The sequence below is a fragment of the Meles meles genome, chromosome 14, assembly GCF_922984935.1.
Source record: "Meles meles chromosome 14, mMelMel3.1 paternal haplotype, whole genome shotgun sequence".
NCBI lineage: Eukaryota > Metazoa > Chordata > Mammalia > Carnivora > Mustelidae > Meles > Meles meles.
This window is the reverse complement of record NC_060079.1, coordinates 11,525,288-11,546,831: the sequence shown is the minus strand read 5'-3', so window position 1 is coordinate 11,546,831 and position 21,544 is coordinate 11,525,288. Positions and strand designations below refer to the sequence as shown.

The 21,544-nt window shown below is 43.1% G+C and overlaps 1 protein-coding gene across 2 annotated transcripts in view; it reads right to left on the bottom strand.

Annotated features, from left to right (window-relative positions):
* MTUS2 (microtubule associated scaffold protein 2) overlaps positions 1-21,544 on the bottom strand; it is a 610,477-nt gene that overhangs the window by 127,515 nt on the left and 461,418 nt on the right. For both annotated transcript variants that reach the window (XM_045978371.1, XM_045978372.1), the window contains one exon: positions 14,908-15,119. In XM_045978371.1, the coding sequence (XP_045834327.1) occupies positions 14,908-15,119 (212 nt within the window). The remainder of the gene's footprint in view (positions 1-14,907; positions 15,120-21,544) is intronic.

Below are 21,544 nucleotides of genomic sequence, written 5' to 3'. Positions count from 1 at the left end.
ACTTAGCAAACTCAACACCCAAAGAACAAACAATCCAATCAAGAAATGGGCAGAGGACATGAACAGACATTTCTGCAAAGAAGACATCCAGATGGCCAACAGACACATGAAAAAGTGCTCCACGTCACTCGGCATCAGGGAAATACAAATCAAAACCACAATGAGATATCACCTCACACCAGTCAGAATGGCTAAAATTAACAAGTCAGGAAATGACAGATGCTGGAGAGGATGTGGAGAAAGGGGAACCCTCCTCCACTGTTGGTGGGAATGCAAGCTGGTCCAACCACTCTGGAAAATAGCATGGAGGTTCCTCAAAATGTTGAAAATAGAACTACCCTATGACCCAGCAATTGCACTACTGGGTATTTACCCTAAAGATACAAACATAGTGATCCGAAGGGGCACGTGTACCCGAATGTTTATAGCAGCAATGTCTACAATAGCCAGACTATGGAAAGAACCTAGATGTCCATCAACAGATGAATGGATCAAGAAGAGGTGGTATATATACACAATGGAATACTATGCAGCCATCAAAAGAAATGAAATCTTGCCATTTGCGACGACGTGGATGGAACTAGAGCGTATCATGCTTAGTGAAATAAGTCAATCGGAGAAAGACAACTATCATATGATCTCCCTGATATGAGGACATGGAGAAGCAACATGGGGGGGTAGGGGGATAGGAGAAGAATAAATGAAACAAGATGGGATTGGGAGGGAAACAAACCATAAATGACTCTTAATCTCACAAAACAAACTGGGGGTTGCTGGGGGGAGGTGGGATTGGGAGAGGGGGAGCGGGCTATGGACATTGGGGAGGGGAGGCGAACCATAAGAGACTATGGACTCTGAAAAACAACCTGAGGGTTTTGAAGGGTCAGGGGTGGGAGGTTGGGGGAACAGGTGGTGGGTAATGGGGAGGGCACGTTTTGCATGGAGCACTGGGTGTTGTGCAAAAAGAATGAATACTGTTACGCTGAAAAAATAAATAAAATGGAAAAAAAAATAGCCATCTGAATCTATTTCATGACTTGTCCTGAGCATGGCAGAAAGTCTTCCAGGGATGGGATGTCTTGAGGCATGGAGCAGAGTCCTGACCCTCACAGTTAATCTCAGTATAGCCAGCCTCACAGTTAATCTCAGTATAGCTACAGTTGTTACTTAATTTAGGGCAATGAGAAACCAGTAAGATACAAGTGCTCCTTCACTCACAGTGCCAAATTACTGAACGAAGCATGTCTTATCATTGCAGCCACTGAACACTGTCCTTCATTGATTGTCAGAAGTGTGACATCCCAGCATGAAATCAAGATGCTGTTTTGCCCTGCGATTTTGTTCTGTTGGCATTGCCAGACATGCAGAGATAAGGAAAATCAAAGCAGAAATGCTCTCACCTCTGCCTGAGAAAAGGTTGTGTGTTAATACCCCAGTGATCTTGAGGAGAACTGCCACTTTCCATGCACCCCTGGTCAGAGGCAAGGGCTGCATTAAATGTCCCACCTGGTTTCTTCTTGCTATAATGCTGATCGGCAAAATGCCTTTCTGTGTTATTTTGACCACGATAAATCAATTTGATGTTTTTGTCAATAAAATATCATGGTTAAAAAAGTGGAAGGAGCACGGAAATTGGAGGCATGAGACCTTAATTCTATGCTTACTGGCCATCAGACCTTGTGCCAGAAACAACTTCTTTTTCTCTGTTTCTTTATCTGGAAAATGGGAGTACTCCCTTGAGCTCTCCCACCTGTCTTTCTGCTAAGAGAACAAAATGAGGTGCTCTGAAACTCTGCTGTGGGATATCTGGGATTTTAAAAAAATATTTTACTTATTTATTTGACAGCCAGAGATCACAGCAGGCAGAGAGGCAGGTGGGGGTGGGGAGAAGCAGGCTCTCTGCTGAGCAGAGAGCCCAATGTGGGGCTCAATCCCAGGTCCTGAGATCATGACCTGAGCTAAAGGAAGAGGCTTAACTTAGTGAGCCACCCAGGCACCCTGGGATATCTGGGATTTTCTTGAGGGAATACCCTGTATCATATCCCCTTCTTTATTCTGAGACTTACCAGGTGTGTGTTAAATACTTGACATATGAAATAAAAAACAATGGTATGTGATAAAAGCAAGCTCAATTATCTATAAAATGGGCATCAAAACATCTACATTAGAAGGTTAATGTGAAAATTAAATGAAACAATGTAAGACATAAAAAGGTCCAAGCGGCACCCAGGACACATTTGATGTTTATAATTCCTACCCCCCTCCCCCAATCCTGAAAGCTTTACAGAAGATTTTTGAGATGAAAGCAATGAGGTTCTCAGGATTGCAACAAGTGAACATTATCTAAATGCAAAAGTCACTAGACCCAAACAGAGTCAGCCTAAAATACCAACAACTACCTTAACGCCTTCCTTGTCTTTGGAGAATTGACCCCTTCGTCATTATGTAGTGCCCCTCTTTACTGCCAATAAACTTCCTTGTTCTGAAGTCTGTGTCTCAAATTAATATAGCTATTCCCTATTTCTTTTTTTTTTTATTTATTTTCAGCGTAACAGTATTCATTGTTTTTGCACCACACCCAGTGCTCCATGCAATATATGCCCTCCCTATTACCCACCACCTGGTTCCCCAACCTCCCACCCCCCCGCCCCTTCAAAACCCTCAGGTTGTTTTTCAGAGTCCATAGTCTCTCATGAGAGACTCCCCTTCCAATTTCCTTCAACTCCCTTCTGCTCTCCATCTCTCCATGTCCTCCATGTTATTTGTTATGCTCCACAAATAAGTGAAACCATATGATACTTGATTCTCTCCGCTTGACTTATTTTACTCAGCATAATCTCTTCCAGTCCCGTTTGCTACAAAAGTTGGGTATTCATCCTTTCTGATGGAGATATAATACTCCATCGTGTATATGGACCACATCTTCCTTATCCATTCGTCCGTTGAAGGGCATCTTGGTTCTTTCCACAGTTTGGCGACCATGGCCATTGTTGCTATAAACATTGGGGTACAGATGGCCCTTCTTTTCACTACACTTGTATCTTTGGGGTAAATACCCAGTAGTGCAATTGCAGGGTCATAGGGAAGCTCTATTTTTAATTTCTTAAGGACTCTCCACACTATTTTCCCAAAGTGGCTGCACCAACTTGCATTCCCACCAACAGTGTAAGAGGGTTCCCCTTCCTCCACATCCTCTCCAACACATGTTGTTTCCTGTCTTGCTAATTTTAGCCATTCTAACTGGTGTAAGGTGGTATCTCAATGTGGTTTTAATTTGAATCTCCCTGATGGCTAGTGATGATGAACATTTTTTCATGTGTCTGACAGTCATTTGTATGTCTTCATTGGAGAAGTGTCTGTTCATATCTTCTGCCCATTTTTTGATATGTTTATCTGTTTTGTGTGTGTTGAGTTTGAGAAGTTCTTTATAGATCCTGGATATCAACCTTTTGTCTGTACTGTCATTTGCAAATATCTTCTCCCATTCTGGGGGTTGTCTCTTTGTTTTGTTGACTGTTTCTTTTGCTGTGCAGAAGCTTTTGATCTTGATGAAGTCCCAAAAGTTCATTTTTGCTTTTGTTTCCTTTGCCTTTGGAGACATATCTTGAAAGAAGTTGCTGTGGCTGATATCGAAGAGGTTACTGCCTATGTTCTCCTCTAGGATTCTGATGGATTCCTGTCTCACATTGAGGTCTTTTATCCATTTTGAGTTTATCTTTGTGTACGGTGTAAGAGAATGGTCGAGTTTCATTCTATTCCTTATTTCTTTTGATTAGTGTTAGCATGGTATATCTTTCTCTATTCCTTTACCTATAATCTGGGTCATTATATGTCAATTCAGTTTCTTGTGAGTGGGTGAGCCTCAGCGGGCTAATGCCACCCCACACTGCTGCTGGCTACAAGCAAGCTCCTCAGAAGTGGGGGGAAGAGGGCAAGTGCTTTCACACCAGCCTCAGCGCCACTTAACATTCCTGGTCACCTGCTGGAAGGGACCTCCATACTGCCCAGCAATGCCCTGTTTCTTGGACACCCATGAAAGTCCTTCTTCCCCACTAGCTCTGCCCACTACCCCAACTCTGCACCGCATGGCCTGCCCACCTCAGCACACCTACAGTGGCCACCTCACCACTGAAAAAGCAGAAACAGCAAGTGGCGCACCTCATCTTAACCCCCTGCCATTAAATCCACAAACAGAAAAATAATAATAATAAAAAATAAATTTAGGTTTCTTGTGGATATTTAAGTTTAAAAACATCATTTTTTACTATCTTTTTTTTTTTTTTTTGAGAGGGAGAGAGCATGAGCAGGAGAGAGAGACTCTTAAGCAGGCACCACACCCAGCATGGAGCCTGATGGGGGGCTTGATCTCACAATGGTGAGATCATGACCTGAGCTGAAATCAAGAATCAGACTCTTAACCAACTGAACCACCCAGGTGCCCCAGTATCTCTGTCTTTTAATTGGTGTGTTTAGACCACTCATATTTGATGTGATTATTGATAGACTTGGATTAATATCTAACTATCTTTTCCATTTGCTTTTCTAGGTACTTTTCTATTAATTGCATTTATTCTTTCTCTTCCCCAACCCTTTTCTTGGGCTTCCTTTATGCTTATAACATAAATATATCATTCTGTATCTGTGTTTCTTTTAAACAGAAACAAGAGGCAAAGTCAGTTAAGCATCTGACTCTTGATTTCAGCTTGGGTCATGATCTTAAGGTCATGGCTCTGTGCTGAGCATTGAGCCTGCTTGAGAGTCTCCCTCTCCCTCTGCTCCTTCCCCTGTTTTCTCTCTCTTTCAAAAAAACATACATTTAAACTGAAACCAAAATTGGGGACCTACTTTGAGCAGTTATATCACCTCCTGTCTGTTGTGTTAGTGCAGACAGTATTTATGATGATAAGTCTCTGTTTCCAAGACAACACTGTAATGTAATAAAGTCTCAACACTTTTGAATTTCAAATGTTTCTCTTTCTGTTCCTGGTAGAGCAAAAGTGGTGGGCTTTCACTCTCCAGGGACTGAATTACAGATACAGACTGTTTGACTCTTGGGTTTGTGTGAAATGTAATTGCTTTTATGAATTATCTCATAGGCAACCTGCTTGCAGTGTACAACATTTGTTTTATTTTTGCAGTCTCAGTAATTTGTCAGGAATAAAATGAAAAATAAAAGTGGTTGTGTGTTTTTGGTTTCAAACCCAGTTTCAATTAAGTTTGTGGAATAGGTCTGTAGTTCACGTGTTCGTGAACAGGAGGAGGGCAGCGCTTGCTTTTTGTAAGATTTCCTGGAATTTGCAGTAGTGTTTGGCATGTGCTCTTCTCTCTGGGCACAGACTTTCACTTCCAGACAATGCCCTGTAGATGTCACCATTGCCACTTCTCCCAGGGTAAAGTGCCTGCCTTCAAAGTATAAGGAAGAAAGCCCAAACTCCGAAACCAGCTGATTGTGGAGAAACCAGGACAGTCTGCTTGTCCTTGCCTGTTCACAGGTTCTCCTCTGAAACTGTCAAACTCCTTCTGTATCACTTTCATCCACTGTATGGTACCTGGTATTATAAATCACTCTCCCCCTTGCACAAATTCCTCCCTCATTTGCCTCTGTGAGGTAGGATTCTGATGTTTTCACCACTCTTTTCTTTCTTTTCCTCTGGACCCCACAGGACCGCTGTTGTCTTTTCCCCTCTGTGTACACTCTCTTGTCACTCTCATTCCTTTCTATGTTGCTACTATATAAATGGATCCCAAGTTTTCTAGAGCTTCTTTTTTCTCTCTTGATATCTAAACCCATGTTTATCTCCCTAACAAGACTCCAGGATCAGAAGACAGAAAGAATCTTGAAAATCAACAGCCAGGGGCTGTATCAGGCATAGAGGGATGCTGCAGGCAACACAGTCAGCACAGACAGAATGACAGTCATCCATAAATTGAAGTAATTTAGAAGCAGAAATTCTGAACCATAGTTAACTATATAAAAAATAGAAGCTCCTCCCACCAGAAATTCCTAAGAGATTAAGAGAGACCTAGGATGCTCCTGAAATGAGGAGTGGGACTCTAGACAACTTCTTCTGAACCTCAAAGAGACATGTGATATTTGAGTTAAAAGCCTATTTTGGGGGAAAAAAATGCCCATCCCTATGAGTCCTTTGGAGCTGAATCTTAAGAGTTCCTGGATACAGAGTATGCAGTTCCAAAGACACTTAAAAGAGAACCCATGACGTCTTTAAACATTTCTGAGTTAAAAACACAGAATACCTCCAAAGTTCTTAACACTTTCCATGTCACAGTGTTGTGATTTTTTGCTTGGGTGTTGTTGGGGTTGGGGTGGGGAGGGTTTATCACTCATCCTCTAGAACATCTTGTCCTAGTTCAAGCCTCAATGAGCTCCCCAATTGGCCCACCACCTTCGTCCTTGGTCCTCTATCTACTGTCTCCTTCCCACCAGACCCTGATCCTCATTCTGTCCCTTCTCACCTCTTGCCTGGATTATTAGCAATACTAGCAGAGCCCCCTAATCATTTCCTTTGCCTGGAATTTTCTTTCTACTGTCCATCCCATATGCTGCTACCATAATGATCTTCCTAAAATTCAGCTTCAAACACTTTAGTCGTCTGTCCAAAACTCTCAGTGCCTCCTGACTGCCCCAAAGAGAGTCCCCTCTCTTCACTTTGCTGTTCAAGTCCCCAAACCCTTCTGCCTCATTCCTGCATGTCATCAGTCCCACATTCCAAGCTTTAGGCAAAAGACTCTCCCCCCTCTACAGAACTGTCCTGTCCTTTCCCAGGGCTATACCACCTGCAGCATGGGATCCCCCCAGCTCCACCTGCTGAAATCGTATTGCTGTCGGAGGCCACTTCATAAGCACCTGTCCTCTCTGAGGGACCCCAGTGATCCTGGCTGGAGGAATAGCTCCTTCCTGTGGCTCCCTTAGTGCCCTAAGACGTCCATGCATCATGATCTGAACAAGTGTATCTCCTCGGAAATTAGAAGTCAGGGTTTGACACGTAGTTTTTAAATGTTCCATTTAACAAACAGGTGTTGGGTTAAAAAGTATGGTCAGGGTGGACAGGGAAGTGTCCTTGGAATCGGGCATAATTCGGACTGTATGTGGGTTGAGGAAGAGGCGGAATGCGAACCATAGAGGGAGGCTCTCAGCATTACTTTCTGCAGGCAACAGGTGTCTCACGCAAGTCCATGCTCCCCACTCTTGCCCCTGGTAGAAACGCACAGAACAATCCACCATGACACCTGCCCCTTTCAGGAAGCAGATGTCAAAAGGAAGAAAGGAGGGGGCTCAACCTCATTAGGCAGCTTTCTCTCTCTCTCTCTCAAGTAAGTAAATGAACAAATCTTAAAACAATTAACAATAACTGAGATTTAGAAAAGTTAACAAACTCCTCTCTCACAGGAAAAAGAGTCTGGAGCTGAGGCACCCATATCTCCCATCTCCCAAGCTAGTATTGCTCCATTAAAGTTATCATTCCAGGGTGCCTGGGTGGCTCAGTCATTAAGCTAGCCTGCCTTCTGCTCAGGTCATGATCCCAGGGTCCTGGGATTGAGCCCTGCTCCCTGCTCAGCGGGAAAACTGCTTCTCCCTCTCCCTCCACCTGCAGCTCCCCCTGCTTGTGTTCCCTCTCTCGCTGTCTCTGTCAAACAAATAAATAAAACCTTAAAAAAATAAAGTTATCATTCCTTTGACTCGCTTTTACTTGGAGGGATGCTTATAGGAATTCATTTATTTCAAAATAAATTTCCAGTGATGTGGAAGCAGAGACCATCAGAGGGCGTGGGTCTAGATCGGGTGAGTGGCATGGCCTTGTGGCGTGCCGTTTCCACTCGGCTCTGCTGCCTCCCCAGCCTAGAGGACAACGACACCAAACTCTGGATCTCAGCATATTTTAAAGGCATGCACTTTTACGACAGAACACTTTTAACCAACTGCTGACCAGGCACTGGGGAAAACCTCTTCCTTTCAAAAGCAGCAAATGAAACTCATCTTTCTTCTCCCTTGGCATCCATCTGTATTCGAAAGGGGTATCGTTTAATTTAAAAAAGGAAACTACTTATGACAAAGTGTAAAAGATGAACTGAATGGGGACAATTTCTGCCTTAGTCAAGTATCTATTGTTACCTTTTTATTTATTTACTTACTTATTTTTTATTCTGTCCAGTTAGCCAAGATATAGTACATCATTAATTTTTGATGCAGTGTTCAACAATTCATTCAGTGCTCATCACAACACGTGCCCCCCTTAATACCCATTATCCGGATGCCCCATCCCCCCAGCCCCCTCCCTTCTGTAACCCTCAGTGAGAAAGTGGAGCCCTCTTACATTGTTGCTGGGAATGCAAGCTATTATTTCCTTATTATGAAAGTTAGCTCTTATCAGGGACCAGTACTGGGTATCTTCCATAAAAGCTGAGAAGACTTTGCAATTTTAAATTTTATTTTCTACCTACCATGATGCTTTCCAAGAACCCCATCAACCAGGGGTTCTTATGACTTCAAAGAGCTACTTGGCTTGGTTGGGAGTTCTACTTTTTGATACTGGGAATATATTGAAGTTTGGGGGCTGTGCTAAGAATTTCTTAACCTAGAACCATAAAAGTAAAAGCAAACATTGTCCCAGCAAAGTACTGTAGCCACATTTACTTTGGTGACACATAACATTCTTCCAGAACAGCAATCACTGAACCGTCCTTGTACTACTTTACTAGCATATCCCACTAGTTACATGCTGAAGAATCATCAGAAATGCTTGCAGTCTCTCTAAGCCTTCTTTAGTCAAGGTAAAATTAAGGGAATAGAAGATAATCACAGAGCATTATCTATAAGGAGAGGGACACCAAACACTGTATTTAAATGGTCATTTTTTTAGGATTTAGGGAGCAACAGAGAGCTTACTGCTTTCAAATTTTGATTCAGCTCTGAGAGCTCCACTCAATGGGAAAGTCTCTGAAATACAAAATCCTTTGGCTGGAGGATATAATGGCTTCTCGGCTGCGTTTGGAGCTCTAGGGCAGACATTTATCCTGATAAATCCCCGGGTTTTAAAATCTGAATGTAGCAAATGGCCAAAGCCAGCAAGCATTTATTTTACGGAGGGATTCTCTGCCTGTCTTCTCTCTCCTCCCCTTTAGCCCACACCCTACTCCGACCAAACAACAAAGCCAAGCGCTCTGGAGCATGAAGATGAATCTGGGTAGTCTTCCTGATGAGGAGCTTTCAACCTGTTACAGAGTATTCGCTGCATTTTGGAAGCGACTCCTGAGTGCCTAGGTCTCTATTCATAAATCATTAATATACCAACAGCTTAAAGAGAGGCAGGACAAGAGACTTTGAGTGTCCCCTTCCCTCTCATGCATACGCTTTTCCATCATCTTTACTCATCTAGAATCCCACCAGTATCCACCGTGGCTCTTCCAAGTCCGCTTCTTAGACCCCTTACAGTGGCCTTCCCATGCACAATAATTGGGCTTGCGCCTGCGCACATAACCCCCTTTTTATGGCAACAGGTTAAATATTGCCGTAGACAGTTTTCTGGTATCATCCTGTCCAAGTGTTAACTTTGTGATAACTGTCTCGCTTTCTGTTTCTTCCAATTATGTCTTTTTCTCCTCAGTTACAATAAAGGCGTCTTGAAGGTGAGCGAGGCAGAGGAAGAGATAGCACGTAATCTTGTGGGAAAACATGGGAATTGAATATGGAACAACCGGTCTTGGTATCGTGGCTCCCATCCCTTTCTAATTATGTGGTCTTTATTTATTTATTTTTAAAGATCTTATTTATTCATTTCACAGAGAGACACACAGCGAGAGAGGGAACACAAGCAGGGGGAGTGGGAGAGGGAGAAGCAGGCTCCCTGCTGAGCAGATAGCCCGATGCTGGGCCCGATCCCTGGACTCTGGGATCATGACCCAAGCTGAAGGCAGACACTTAACAACTGAGCCACTCAGGGGTCCCTAATTATGTGGTCTTTGGAAGGGCTACATAATCTCCCTAGGCTCAGTTTCCTCACCTGTCATATGAGGAAATATCTAGACCAGGTAGGGTTGTTGTGAGGGTTATAATAATATGAATATTATAACTATATACTATATACAATTATATATTATATCTTTTTTCAAAAGATTTTATTTATTTATTTGACAGAGAGAGAAAGAGAGAACAAGCACGGGGAATGGCAGGCAGAGGGAGAGGGGGAGGGAGAGGGAGAAGCAGGCTCTCCACTGAGCAGGGAGCCTGATGCAGGGCTTGATCCCAGGACCCGAAGGCAGACACTTGACTGACTGAGCCACCCAGGCACTTCTATATCCTATGTATCTTATGTATACCATAGTATATATATTGTCATATTTACAATATATACTATATTATGTATATGTATATATACACATAAAATATATCTAAAGTGTGTAGGACATTAGAGATGGTCAATAACCAGGAGTGATATTGTTTTTAAGGAGTTCTGCCTTTCACTTTTTTTTTTTTTTTTTTAAGATTTATGTATTTGAAAGAGAGAGAGACACAGTGAGAGAGGGAACACAAGCAGGGGGAGTGGAAGAGAGAGAGGCAGGCTACCTGTTGAGCAGGGAGCCGGATGCATGGCTCGATCACAGAACCCTGGGATCATCACCTGAGCCGAAGGCAGATGCTTAACGACTGAGCCACCCAGGCACCCCTGCCTTTTACTTTGTTGAGTCCTCCATGGAAACATTCATAGGGTATAAACAGCATTAATAAAGATCTACTAACAAAAGTGAGTTGAAATGCTGAAGTTGAAATATATAAACTATATTTAAAAATATACACCCTAACTAACAACAGAAACACAGATGCAGTGCATAGTGAATACAGCAAAATATTAATAAGTATTAAATATAGATGATGGGAGTTCAGATGTGCTTTCTACTCTTCTGAATTTAAAATTATTGTTTGATATAAGGTCAAACAGTAAAAGCAATAGATATATATGTGTATATATATATATATATGTACAGGGGGAAAAGAAGGCTGATGCATTATTAGTTTTATTATAAGCTTATATAGTACACAAATGTTTGACATTAGTTTTCAACTCTTTTCTGCCTAAACTATTTAATACTAAATTTAAAAAAAAATTAAAACCCATCATCTACTACCACAGTTATAAAGCCAAAGATAAAAATGATGCAAGTCAATGTGAAAAATACTGAATAAGTATAATAAATCTTTCTAACAATAAGATAAAATAAACGCACCTTCAGATGTAACTTGTATAAAACTTGATGGTACGGGGCAAGGCACACCACTTAACAAGGGACCGTCATCTGAATTATTTCCCAGATCGGCCACCAGGGGCTGCTCAAGTAGCATTCCTGGGACCCAGGCAGCAAGAAAAAGATAAAAATCATTCAACCTGACCCCAAGAAGTGCAGAGTCGGAGAGTGAGGCTCATTACTACACCACCCGGAGGCCTGACACCACAGATTTCAGCAGATCTGTCTGGCCTATGGTGAGGACGATGCCTTGCCGCAGGGGCGGAGCTGCCTGGAACCAGAGCAAGCCTGAGGCGGCTGTTAGCACCTCAATGTGGCAACTTGGAATCCCCGGACCCTGGGCTCGGGCTGTTCCCGGCTGACAATTTTCACAGCTGCTCTGCAGGAGCTGTAAAGCATGGGGCCGGAATGCAAAAGTCTTATCTAGGCTTCTAACTCCTTTTTTCTAGGGACTTCACATACACTGAGACATACTCTCAATACTTCCTTAATGGTATCAGCACATTCTGGAAAAACATTCATAGCAGCAGCTGAATAGCTAGACTCGGAAATTATTTCCATCCTAAAGTACACGCCAGGCCAAACTCTTTATGAACAAGTATAGAGAAAGAAGAAGAGCTTTGTAGGTCTACTTTAGGTCTTATTCATCTCAACTGAGAGTAAAATATTTGAGGGCAGGGCCTTGTCAGATTTCCTCGTACTCAAAAAGAAGGTTTTGCTCAATAACTATTTGAAGTAACTTCACTCATTCATTTATGACATTCTCACAATAACCTTGTGAAGCATTATTAACTGTATTTGAAGTTAAGGAAACAGAGACTTAAGGATGACCAGTCAGAGGGGACTCGGCTAATGGAACCAGAGCAAGGGCAAGGATATTACTCCTTTTGGTGATGTGACGAGGCTCAGAGAGGGGCAGTAACTTGCTCAAGGTCTCACCCGTAGATGGAAGTGAAGACAGAGCTGACTCCTTGCTGGTCCCATGCCCTCTCTACCGCACCATGCTTTATCGACAAATCTGCTACAGTATAGAAACAATACAGGCGTAGACTTCCAAAGACACACGGTTGAGCCTTCTAACCACAAAAGAAGAGAGATACTGCCTTTTCAAGCTGGCTATGGAGGTGTACCTCTGCTTTCCTAGGTGCTCCACCCCACCTCCCACCTCCTGGTCTAATCTGGTACTACCGGCAAACTCTCAAATCAACCATCTTAACCACGTAGGACACATGGCAGCCTCTGTGGAAACCACTTCTGTTCAATTACGGACTTTTTTTTTTTTTTTTAACACGCCCATTTTTAGTTCTGGAGTTTATCTGGGGAGAGAGTTGAGATCAGAAAGACAGAAAAGCACACGCTGTGTGGGAGGTGAAATGCCATGGTGGTTTGGGAGGCCTGTCTGGGGTTGCTGGTTGTGATTTACTGAAAAGAATATGAAATTCATGTCTGCCATCCGTCTTGCTGAAATGTCACGCTGAGTGCAACTGGAGTAGTAGCGAGGTCTGAAGGCGATGCCTACAAATCACGTGCTAGACCTTTGTGGTCTCTGATTTAAGAGCCGTATGTATGCTGTGGAGAAATAAAACTCTTGGTCCGTGGGCAGCAACGAATATTCCGGGTCACAGAACTACTTAACTATGGGGAACCAACCCTTGATTTCTGCCCAGGAACTCCCTTCTCTGCCATAATGCCATAAATGGGGTCCAAAAGTTCCAACTTGGGAACACAGCATGTATTACCAATATGTTATATCAATGTCTGTTGATATGTGTAGCCATAGAAACATCTCTCAAGGATTGGTTACATGATGAGTACTGGGTGATGTATGGAAGAGTTGAATCATTATATTTTACACCTGAAACTAATGTAACACTGTGTGTTAATTATAGTGGCATTAAAATTTTTTAAAAAAGGATTTGTTGGGGCACCTGGGTGGCTCAGTGGGTTAAAGCCTCTGCCTTCGGCTCAGGTCATGATCTCAGGGTCCTGGGATCGAGCCCCACTTTGGGTTCTCTGCTCAGCAGGGAGCCTGCTTCCTCCTCTCTCTCTGCCTGCCTCTCTGCCTACTTGTTATCTTTGTCTTTCAAAAAATAAAAGTAAAAAAATATTTTAAAAAAAGGAGTTGTTAAGACAAGAGTAGAAGTAACAGAAGAGCAGAGTAACGAATCAATGTTATCATTGACCCTCGATGGACAACCCCATTCTTTTCTCTTTATTAAAGATGTGACAGTCAGAGGAAAATACATACCAAGCTAAAGAACAGAAGACAGGCCTCTCTTTCTCTCATAAGAAAACTGCTCAATATGTACCATAGCAAGTTAGGCCCATTGGCCCCTCCAAAATGTGCCTGTAATTTTAATTCTTACAGGGTTGGGTGTAGAGTGACCCGAGCTGTTCAAGGCTGACAGCCGTGGTGTACCTGCCAGAAAGGAAGGTAAGCAATTCAAAGTGGTCATTCATTGTGAACATCGTGGTTGGGAAAGAGGCTGAAACTATGGATAAAACTGAATTCTGTTCTTCTTGTCTTTCACTACACCAACAAATTGCTAACTGGGTCTTTCTGCTGAAAGTTTCAAGTGAAATAGAAAACCATCACCACAACAAGGCAGGCTTCTACGCTGGGAGGGGGTGGGTGTAGGATGTCTTCCACACTTTAATGTTCAGGTGGTAAACGACACCAGGGATGTAGAGCTATTTAACATTCTTCTGCTTTTCTTCTTTAAAGTAGCCAGACACTTAGCTAGCTCATTTTCTTATTTGGAGACAAGCATTTGCAAAGTATTTTTACTTCCTCCCATTTATAGTTACCAGAAGGTCCATATATGAAACTCAGAATGCCTTATGGGTTCTTAACATGCTGATTCATAATGTTTAAACCTCGAAGGTAAATGTTCATCTTCTCCCCCAAACATGCCTTGGCTATTTCTTGCTGGAACACAAATGCATTCCTTTAGACACCAGGCTCCCGTTAACCTCTGCTCCGCGACGAGTGGCGGGAAAGCTGAGCTACATCACGGCTAATAACAGACTCAGTGTGTGGATGGCTCCAGGAGCCTCTGGACAACTCTGCTGAGAAGGAACCAGCTGTCTGCATTTTCAGAGAAACCAAAGGAGCAGAGAGGATGCCGTCCGCCCCATGCTGCTCCGTGAACACCATGAGCACGGCCCCAACTCCTCCGTCACGATGCCCCCAGACCTGGCACATCCCATCTCCCTTCAACAGCTATGGTGGAACAGCACAGTGGTCCTGCCTCCCTTTTGTTTGAAATGTGAGGAAATTTTAGAATTTGGCCATTTCGTCCCTAAAATGACAATCTCCTGTTCTGTTTTCTTCCAAGATCTCACCTTCAAAACGTTCATTTATATCTTCTTTGTTTTTTTAAAGATTAACAAAACTTTCCCTTTTGAAATAACGGTTACTCAGTCATTCTTCCCAGAACGATTTCTCTCACACATCCATATAAACTTGGCTTCCAGGACGTTAGATACTGCTGCTGGAGATTTTGTATGACCTTCTGAAAATCAGATCGATCTCTAACCCTAAACCCAAACTAAGACTCCCCCCCTTCGCCCCCCAACACAACTACCACCATCACCACCCTCTTCTCCAGCAAAAAGCCCCTCGACCTTCCCCGAACACAGCCTCACCTTTCTGGAGAAATACTGAGTGGACACGGCGAGTGCCTGGAAGCCACACACGGCTCTCCGCAGCTCCCCCTGCACGAGGCCCAGCTGCCGGGCCTGCTGCTGGCACCTCTCCTTTAGCCGCTGGACCAGCTGCCGCTCAGCTTCGCGGTTCTGCAGGTCTGGCTTGGGGGAAAACCCATTTCGGGGAGCTGTAGTCCTCTGCTTAGGGTATCCTGTAGAGAAAAAACAAAAACAAAAACAAAAAGAGTTGCTTTGTGAAAAAACATTCATCCCAAACGTGACAAAAGCTCTCGGGTACCGAAGGGTTTCACTCAGAGCAAGTGGCTGAGAAGGTTGGTCATTTTGGGTACTGACAAGAAAAAACAGAAAGGGACTTCCAATGTGTCCTCTGTTTATGTGGTTCTCAGTGCAGAGTTTCACGCTTAGGAAAAGATTAACAGAAAAAGTGGTCAGCTTCCTTCCAGCTCACTGCATTTTTTCTAGGTCTGCTTAGAGAGACTGATGCAAGTTCTTGTTTTCTGCTTTTTGGGCTTTTGGGGTTTTTTGCTTTTCTCCTTCAAGGGGATTACTCTGTGAAAATGTCTATGGGAAATAAATCAGTCAATCCAGCTTGAAGTCAGAATTAGAACCTAGCAACCTTTGAATTGGGCATCCAGGAGTAATGCCTACATGTCCCCCACCCCTTCCCTCTCTTGCTAGCATTGCTCTATAGACCCTCTCTTTGTTATGAGAGTCAAGCCACATCTCTTATGACTGCTCCAGCGATTTCTAGCTTTAAATTCCTACAGCCTCGGTGTCCTCCAAGATATTCCCCCCACATGCTCACTCATGCCACCCCAGGGCTAAAGGTCCAGTCCAAGCCCCCATAACCTCCACCTTCTACTGGGAAGCCCTGCTTCTTCTCATCTCTCCCTGCACCATAGCCAGAATGATCTCTATGAAAAAGTACTGTATGGTGACTAACATAATAAAAAAAGTAATTAATTTTAAAAAAGAAAACAAGATCTAACCTTTCGTCAAAAGGAAAATAAATAAATAAATAAATAATCCTTGACCTGCATGGACCCCTTCCCGCCGTTGTGCTCCACTGAGGTAAAAAATGAAGTGCTCCTTCCTTCCCATGGCCCACAGGCCCTCTGAAGTCCAGCTCCTGCCAGCCAAACAGTAGGTGTGGGGAGGCCACAGAGGAAGGAACCAGAAACTCCACCTGGGGCTGGGGATAGGGTAAGGGATGTTTCAAAGAGAATGACTATTATTTAGGTGGAAGGTTGGGGGGGGCAGGTAAAGGCAAGGCCCCTAGGAAGATCTCACTGATAAGCAGTCCATCATGGTCAAAGATGGGGGGGTGAGTGAGAGTCTCCCTCAGAACCCCCGTGCTTCCAGTGTGAGGCTCAGACCCAGCCTGGCACCCACAGAAAGCCTCAGTGGGGGACGGAGGACCTCTATTCCCCAAGAACATTCCTTCCCTTCCTCAAGTAGAGAACATGACATGGACACTGAGCACACAGTCATAAACAAACTTTAATATTTCAAAAGCTCTTTTGTCTCTCCAGTCCCTCCAAAATATCAGGGAGTAACACAGAAAATAAATCAGAAAAGGGTCCTGCCATTTTCTAGATGGATCAGCGAGAAGTCTGTCTAGAACGAATAATCATTTCACTGTCAGTAGCACATTCTGGGGCCTCACCAAAACCAGTATTCTTTCTCGTGCTGTCAATGTGTGCTAAGTACTTCTATAGTTAACTCCCTGAAGTACCGTTCTGTCACTTACTTTCCTGTCCACCCGCATGTCATACTGTTCCCAGGACGGTACGTGAGGACAGTTGCATGGCCTCATCGACCATCTTGGAGACAGAGAACTTATGTCAAAAGAAAAATGACTGACACACAGCCAGCTTCACCTGTTTCACTAAAGATTAAGGAGAATTTTGTTTTTTTCTACTGTCTTCTCCTAAAAGCCAGCACGTAATGGAGCTAAAATGCTAACTGGCTTCAGAAGTGAGGCTAAGTTAAGGGAACATGATGGAAAACTTGCAGAGGGCAGGGGTCCCATGGAGTTCATGGAGCATGTGCTTGGCCCTGCGATGGGATGTGCTGATGGTGACTTACTTTTGACCTCCTACACCCATGTTTCTCTGGAAGAGCCAGAGAAATGCTTTAACTGAGGGGTATGCTGTGCCGCCTGAGCACACTTCAGGTGCTGGGAGGTTTTGTTATCCTCTCCTTCGGTTCCTTGCAGTGTTTACATTACTTCTGGGGTGGTCGAAGGTTCGAAGCAGGCAGGCACGCCTCTGACCTCTCACCACAGTCAGACAGAGCCTGTTTCCGGGTGTTTGGTCTCTTTCCCAAGAATTGGTCTCCTACAATAGCCTTCCGATTTCCACTCAGTTGAACAAGGAAGCTGATTTAATGAATAAAGACCTTCCACATAAGGCTTATTGATGGTTTTGGAGTCTTTAAATGAAGTGATAAAGATTGGAAATAACCAGTTTTTTAATGACTGGTTCTGGTAGTCTTCCTAACTCTTTTTTTTTTTTTTTTAAATGTTTATTCGAGAGAGAGATATCACAAGTAGGCAGAGAGGCAGGCAGAGAGAGAGGAAAGCAGGCTGCTCGCTGAGCAAAGAGCCCGATGCAGGGCTTGATCCCAGCACCCTGGGATCATGACCTGAGCTGAAGACAGAGGCTTTAACCCACTGAGCCACCCAGGCGCCCAGTCTTCCTAACTCTTAATGAGGCTTATCCCCATAGCAACTCTTTGACATGAACTATATGAACTGAAACACCTAGACCAGTGTCTTGCCATGACCTACACATGAGAGCTGATTTCATATGCACACTTCATGTCTGTGTTTTGTGGGGAAGCAAAATATTTGACTGCTTTTATTGAACACCTACTCTGTGGATGACCTGTGTAGTAAGCTCCAGGGGGAGGGCACAGCAATGAGGCCCCATCCCTGACCTGAAGTCATCCATGGTCAGAGCGGACCCAGCTGGGTCTGGAGTCCACATTTCTAACTCCTTGCCCTCAGCTCTTCCCACATCAGCACAGTGTTTAGCTCACTCTGCAGCATCTCTGACAGATCTCACAGGTTTGGGGCATACTCTAAATCCAAAACATCCTCCCCTTATCTATCTCAATCTCGCCCCAATCCCAGCTCCTCTTCAGAGATCCTACTGGCTGCATAACTCTGATTAGGGGCAGATAGAATCTGTGATGATCCCAGCGACAACTGGCAGCTCAGAGGAAAAAGCCAGTAACCTTAAATTCTCACAAAGGTGAATGCAAGCTGTTTGCGTGCAAAGGCAGAGCACTGGGGAGAACGCAGCCCTTGAAAATGGAAAGAGAATATTAAAAATTCATCCGCAGCCACCCACTCACTATCTAGAGGATTCTAATGGATGGAAAGTGTGGTTTAATCTTAAAGCTGGAGGCTTAACTGGCATGATAAACAAACAGGCAACATTGGAATCTGCCTATTTACAACATCTGAGAAGGCCCTTGACCTTAACCCTTGTAAATAAGAATGATAGGACGCAACTTGGATAGATAGCCTCCTGGCTTAAGGAAAAAGCACTTCATGAGTTTGGCCAATGTCCTAGCAGAATGGAAATCGGATTCTTGCAAACTGGCACCAGCGGACCCCTTAGGAAGCACCGGCGCCCAGTTTTTCATGCTCTTGGACAGGCTTTATTTTTCTTAAATGGATCTAAATTTATTCCGGAAAATTTTGCCAGGTAGCACACTCTTTTTCCCACTTAGTTCTGGCATTTGTTTCCGTGAGGTTGGCTAGTGGAGGGGGAGGTGGGCAGCAAATGGCGTGAGGGTAGGAAATTTCCTTCCAGTCAGTCCTGAGCATGGGTGAGGGTAGGAATGACTAAAATGGATATCAACCGGCAATGCTCTAGGAAGGAGACATTCTCATTTCCCTTTCCACAGAAGGTGTAGATTCTTTGCTATACTGATATATAAATGGACTAAAAAAAAAAAAAAAAAAAAAAACCCAGGAAGTTATAATCAGGGTTTCCAAAGCCAACTATGAAAACTTTGTCACTATCATCCACTCTCTAGGCAAAATAAAAATTGACATAAAAATATTCTCATTTCCAGGAAATTTCTTATTATTTATAAGAAGTACAAATATCATGGTAAATCTGAGTTTTTCTCCAAAGGTTAAAAATCATGGTTTAATAATATTATAACATTGCTAGAATTTTACATTAAAATAGAGAACTGCTTTTAGCCAAGATGGAGTGAGAAGGATCAAACTTAGCCTCTGATCTGAAATTAACCCAAAAAACTCAGTCAAAATAGATAAGACCATGGTTTTCAAGGTATCAACATTAGGCAATGAAGCACGGGATACCTGAGCTGTAAAGCTAAGGAGATGATCAGCCAATTTCCTGGAGTGACTGTCAAGACCAGGGAATGAGGCTGGGACCTTGTGGTTTCCCTAACTTGAGAAAATGGAGTTGAGGGCTCAGGGAGCCGAGGGCTCAGAGGTTACAAGGCAGTATGGCAGGGAGAACATCACTTCACCGAGAGAGCACTCTGGACACGTGCAGAGGCTCCCCTGGAGTTTTCGGACAAGGGCATGACTGAGAAGGGAGTATCCAAGGCAAGGGAAAAAAAATTCACAAAGGACTACAGGGAATAATTCCTGTGAGCTCATGGCGGTTCAGAATCTGTTCCTGTTTTCATCAGCCAGAGTGGAAAACCTCATAATTCATGAGGCAATAGGTTGAACACCTAGAAGAGTCTTGACTTGGTAGTTGGTAAAATTAGCTCTGGACTGATCCCTCGTTGGGACCTGCCTAACAGAACTGACAAACAAAACTCCTTCCAAGGAACATAGTTTTATTTAAGAATAAAAGCTTAAGAATAGTTACAGGAATATAAAAAATCCACTAGCCAACAAGGAAAATTTTAGAATGTCTGGCATCTAAAAGAATTCTCAGGCATGTAAATAAGTAAGGATATATAACCCATAATAAGGAGAGATGTGATCAATTGAAGCCCACAAGAAATGACACAGATGATTAACAGTTATTCATAACTACATTCCATATGTTCATGAAGCCAGCAGAACTGCTGAATATGTCAAGTATAGACAAACCAGATTTTTTTAAAAAGGCCTAAATAAAAATTCTAGAGATTGAAAGCTCAAATGTCTAAAATGAAAAACACAGAGAATGGGATTAAGAGTAGATTTAGATTTAGACATGACCTAAGGAAAGATTTTAACATGAGTGTTCAAAGCAGCATTACTCAGAGTAGCCCCAAACTGGACACAGCCCCAATATCCATCCATTGATGAATGCAAACCAAATGTGATATATCCACATAATGGAATATTATTCAGCCCAAACCAGGAATAAAATACTGATTTGTGCTTTGACATGAATGAACTTCAAAAACATTATGCAACATTGAAGAAAAATATAAAAGGCCCCATACTATACAATTCAGTGTATATGTAATGTCTAGAATAAACAAATCCATTAAACAGAAAGTAGAATCGTGGCTGTCAGGGGCCCTGTGAGCTGAAAATGGTCTCTAACTGACAGCCAGCAAGGAGGCAGACACCTCGGTCCTTCAACTGTAATGAAGTGGTTCTATCAATAACCTGAATGCATTTGAAAGTGGATTTTTTCCCTAGAGCCTCCAGTCAAGAACTTATCCCAAATGACATCATGATTTCACCCTTGTGATACTCTCAACAGAAAATCCACCTACACCAGATCTGGGTGTCTAATCTACAGAACTGTGACCAGTAGAAGAAACAAATAGGTGTTATTATCTTCAAAAAGAAGGAGAGGAAAATTAGCAAGTATACTATAAGAAAAACTCTCCAAAATGCAACGCACAGAGAAAAATGAACAGTGTTGGAGTTCCTGTCAGTTAAAGATCTGCCTTCAGCTCAGGTGGAGATCCCAGGGTCCTGGGATCAAGTCCCGTGTCAGGCTCCCTGCTCAGCAGGAAGCTGGCTTCTCCCTCTCTCTCTCTACCCCTTCTCCTGGCTCATACTCTCTCTCTTTCCCTAGGTTTCTCTCTCTCAAATAAATAAATTAATAAAACCTTAAAAAAAATGAACAGTGTTATCTTTGGAGAAACTGTGGTCAACTTCAAGTGGCCTAAAGTTTGTACAATTGGAGTCCCTGAAGAGGAGGGCTTAGGCCTGAACATTTCTGAAGAAATAATGGGCAACAATTTTCAAATTTTATGAAAACTGTATATTCACAGATCTAAGAATCACAACAAACCTCAAGCACAAAACCAGGAAAAAGAAGATACCAAGGTGTAGTGTAATCACATTGCTCAAAACCAGTGATTAAGAGAATAGCTTTAGAAAAGCCAGCGTAGAAAAAGACAATCATGTACAGAGAAACAGTGATAAGGATGACAGTGTGTTTTCACTGGACACCATTCAAACCAGGAGACAGCAAAACAACATCTTTAAATACTTCGGGGCGGGGGGAGGCTGACCTGAATTCTGAACAAAGTGACAGTACTTATGAGAAAAGAAGGTAAAAAAAACCAGAAAGATTCCACCACCAGAAAACCTCCGCCACCAAGGAAGTCAAAGAAAATTCTTTAGGTAGAAGAAAAATGATACCAGATGGAAATCTGGATCTGC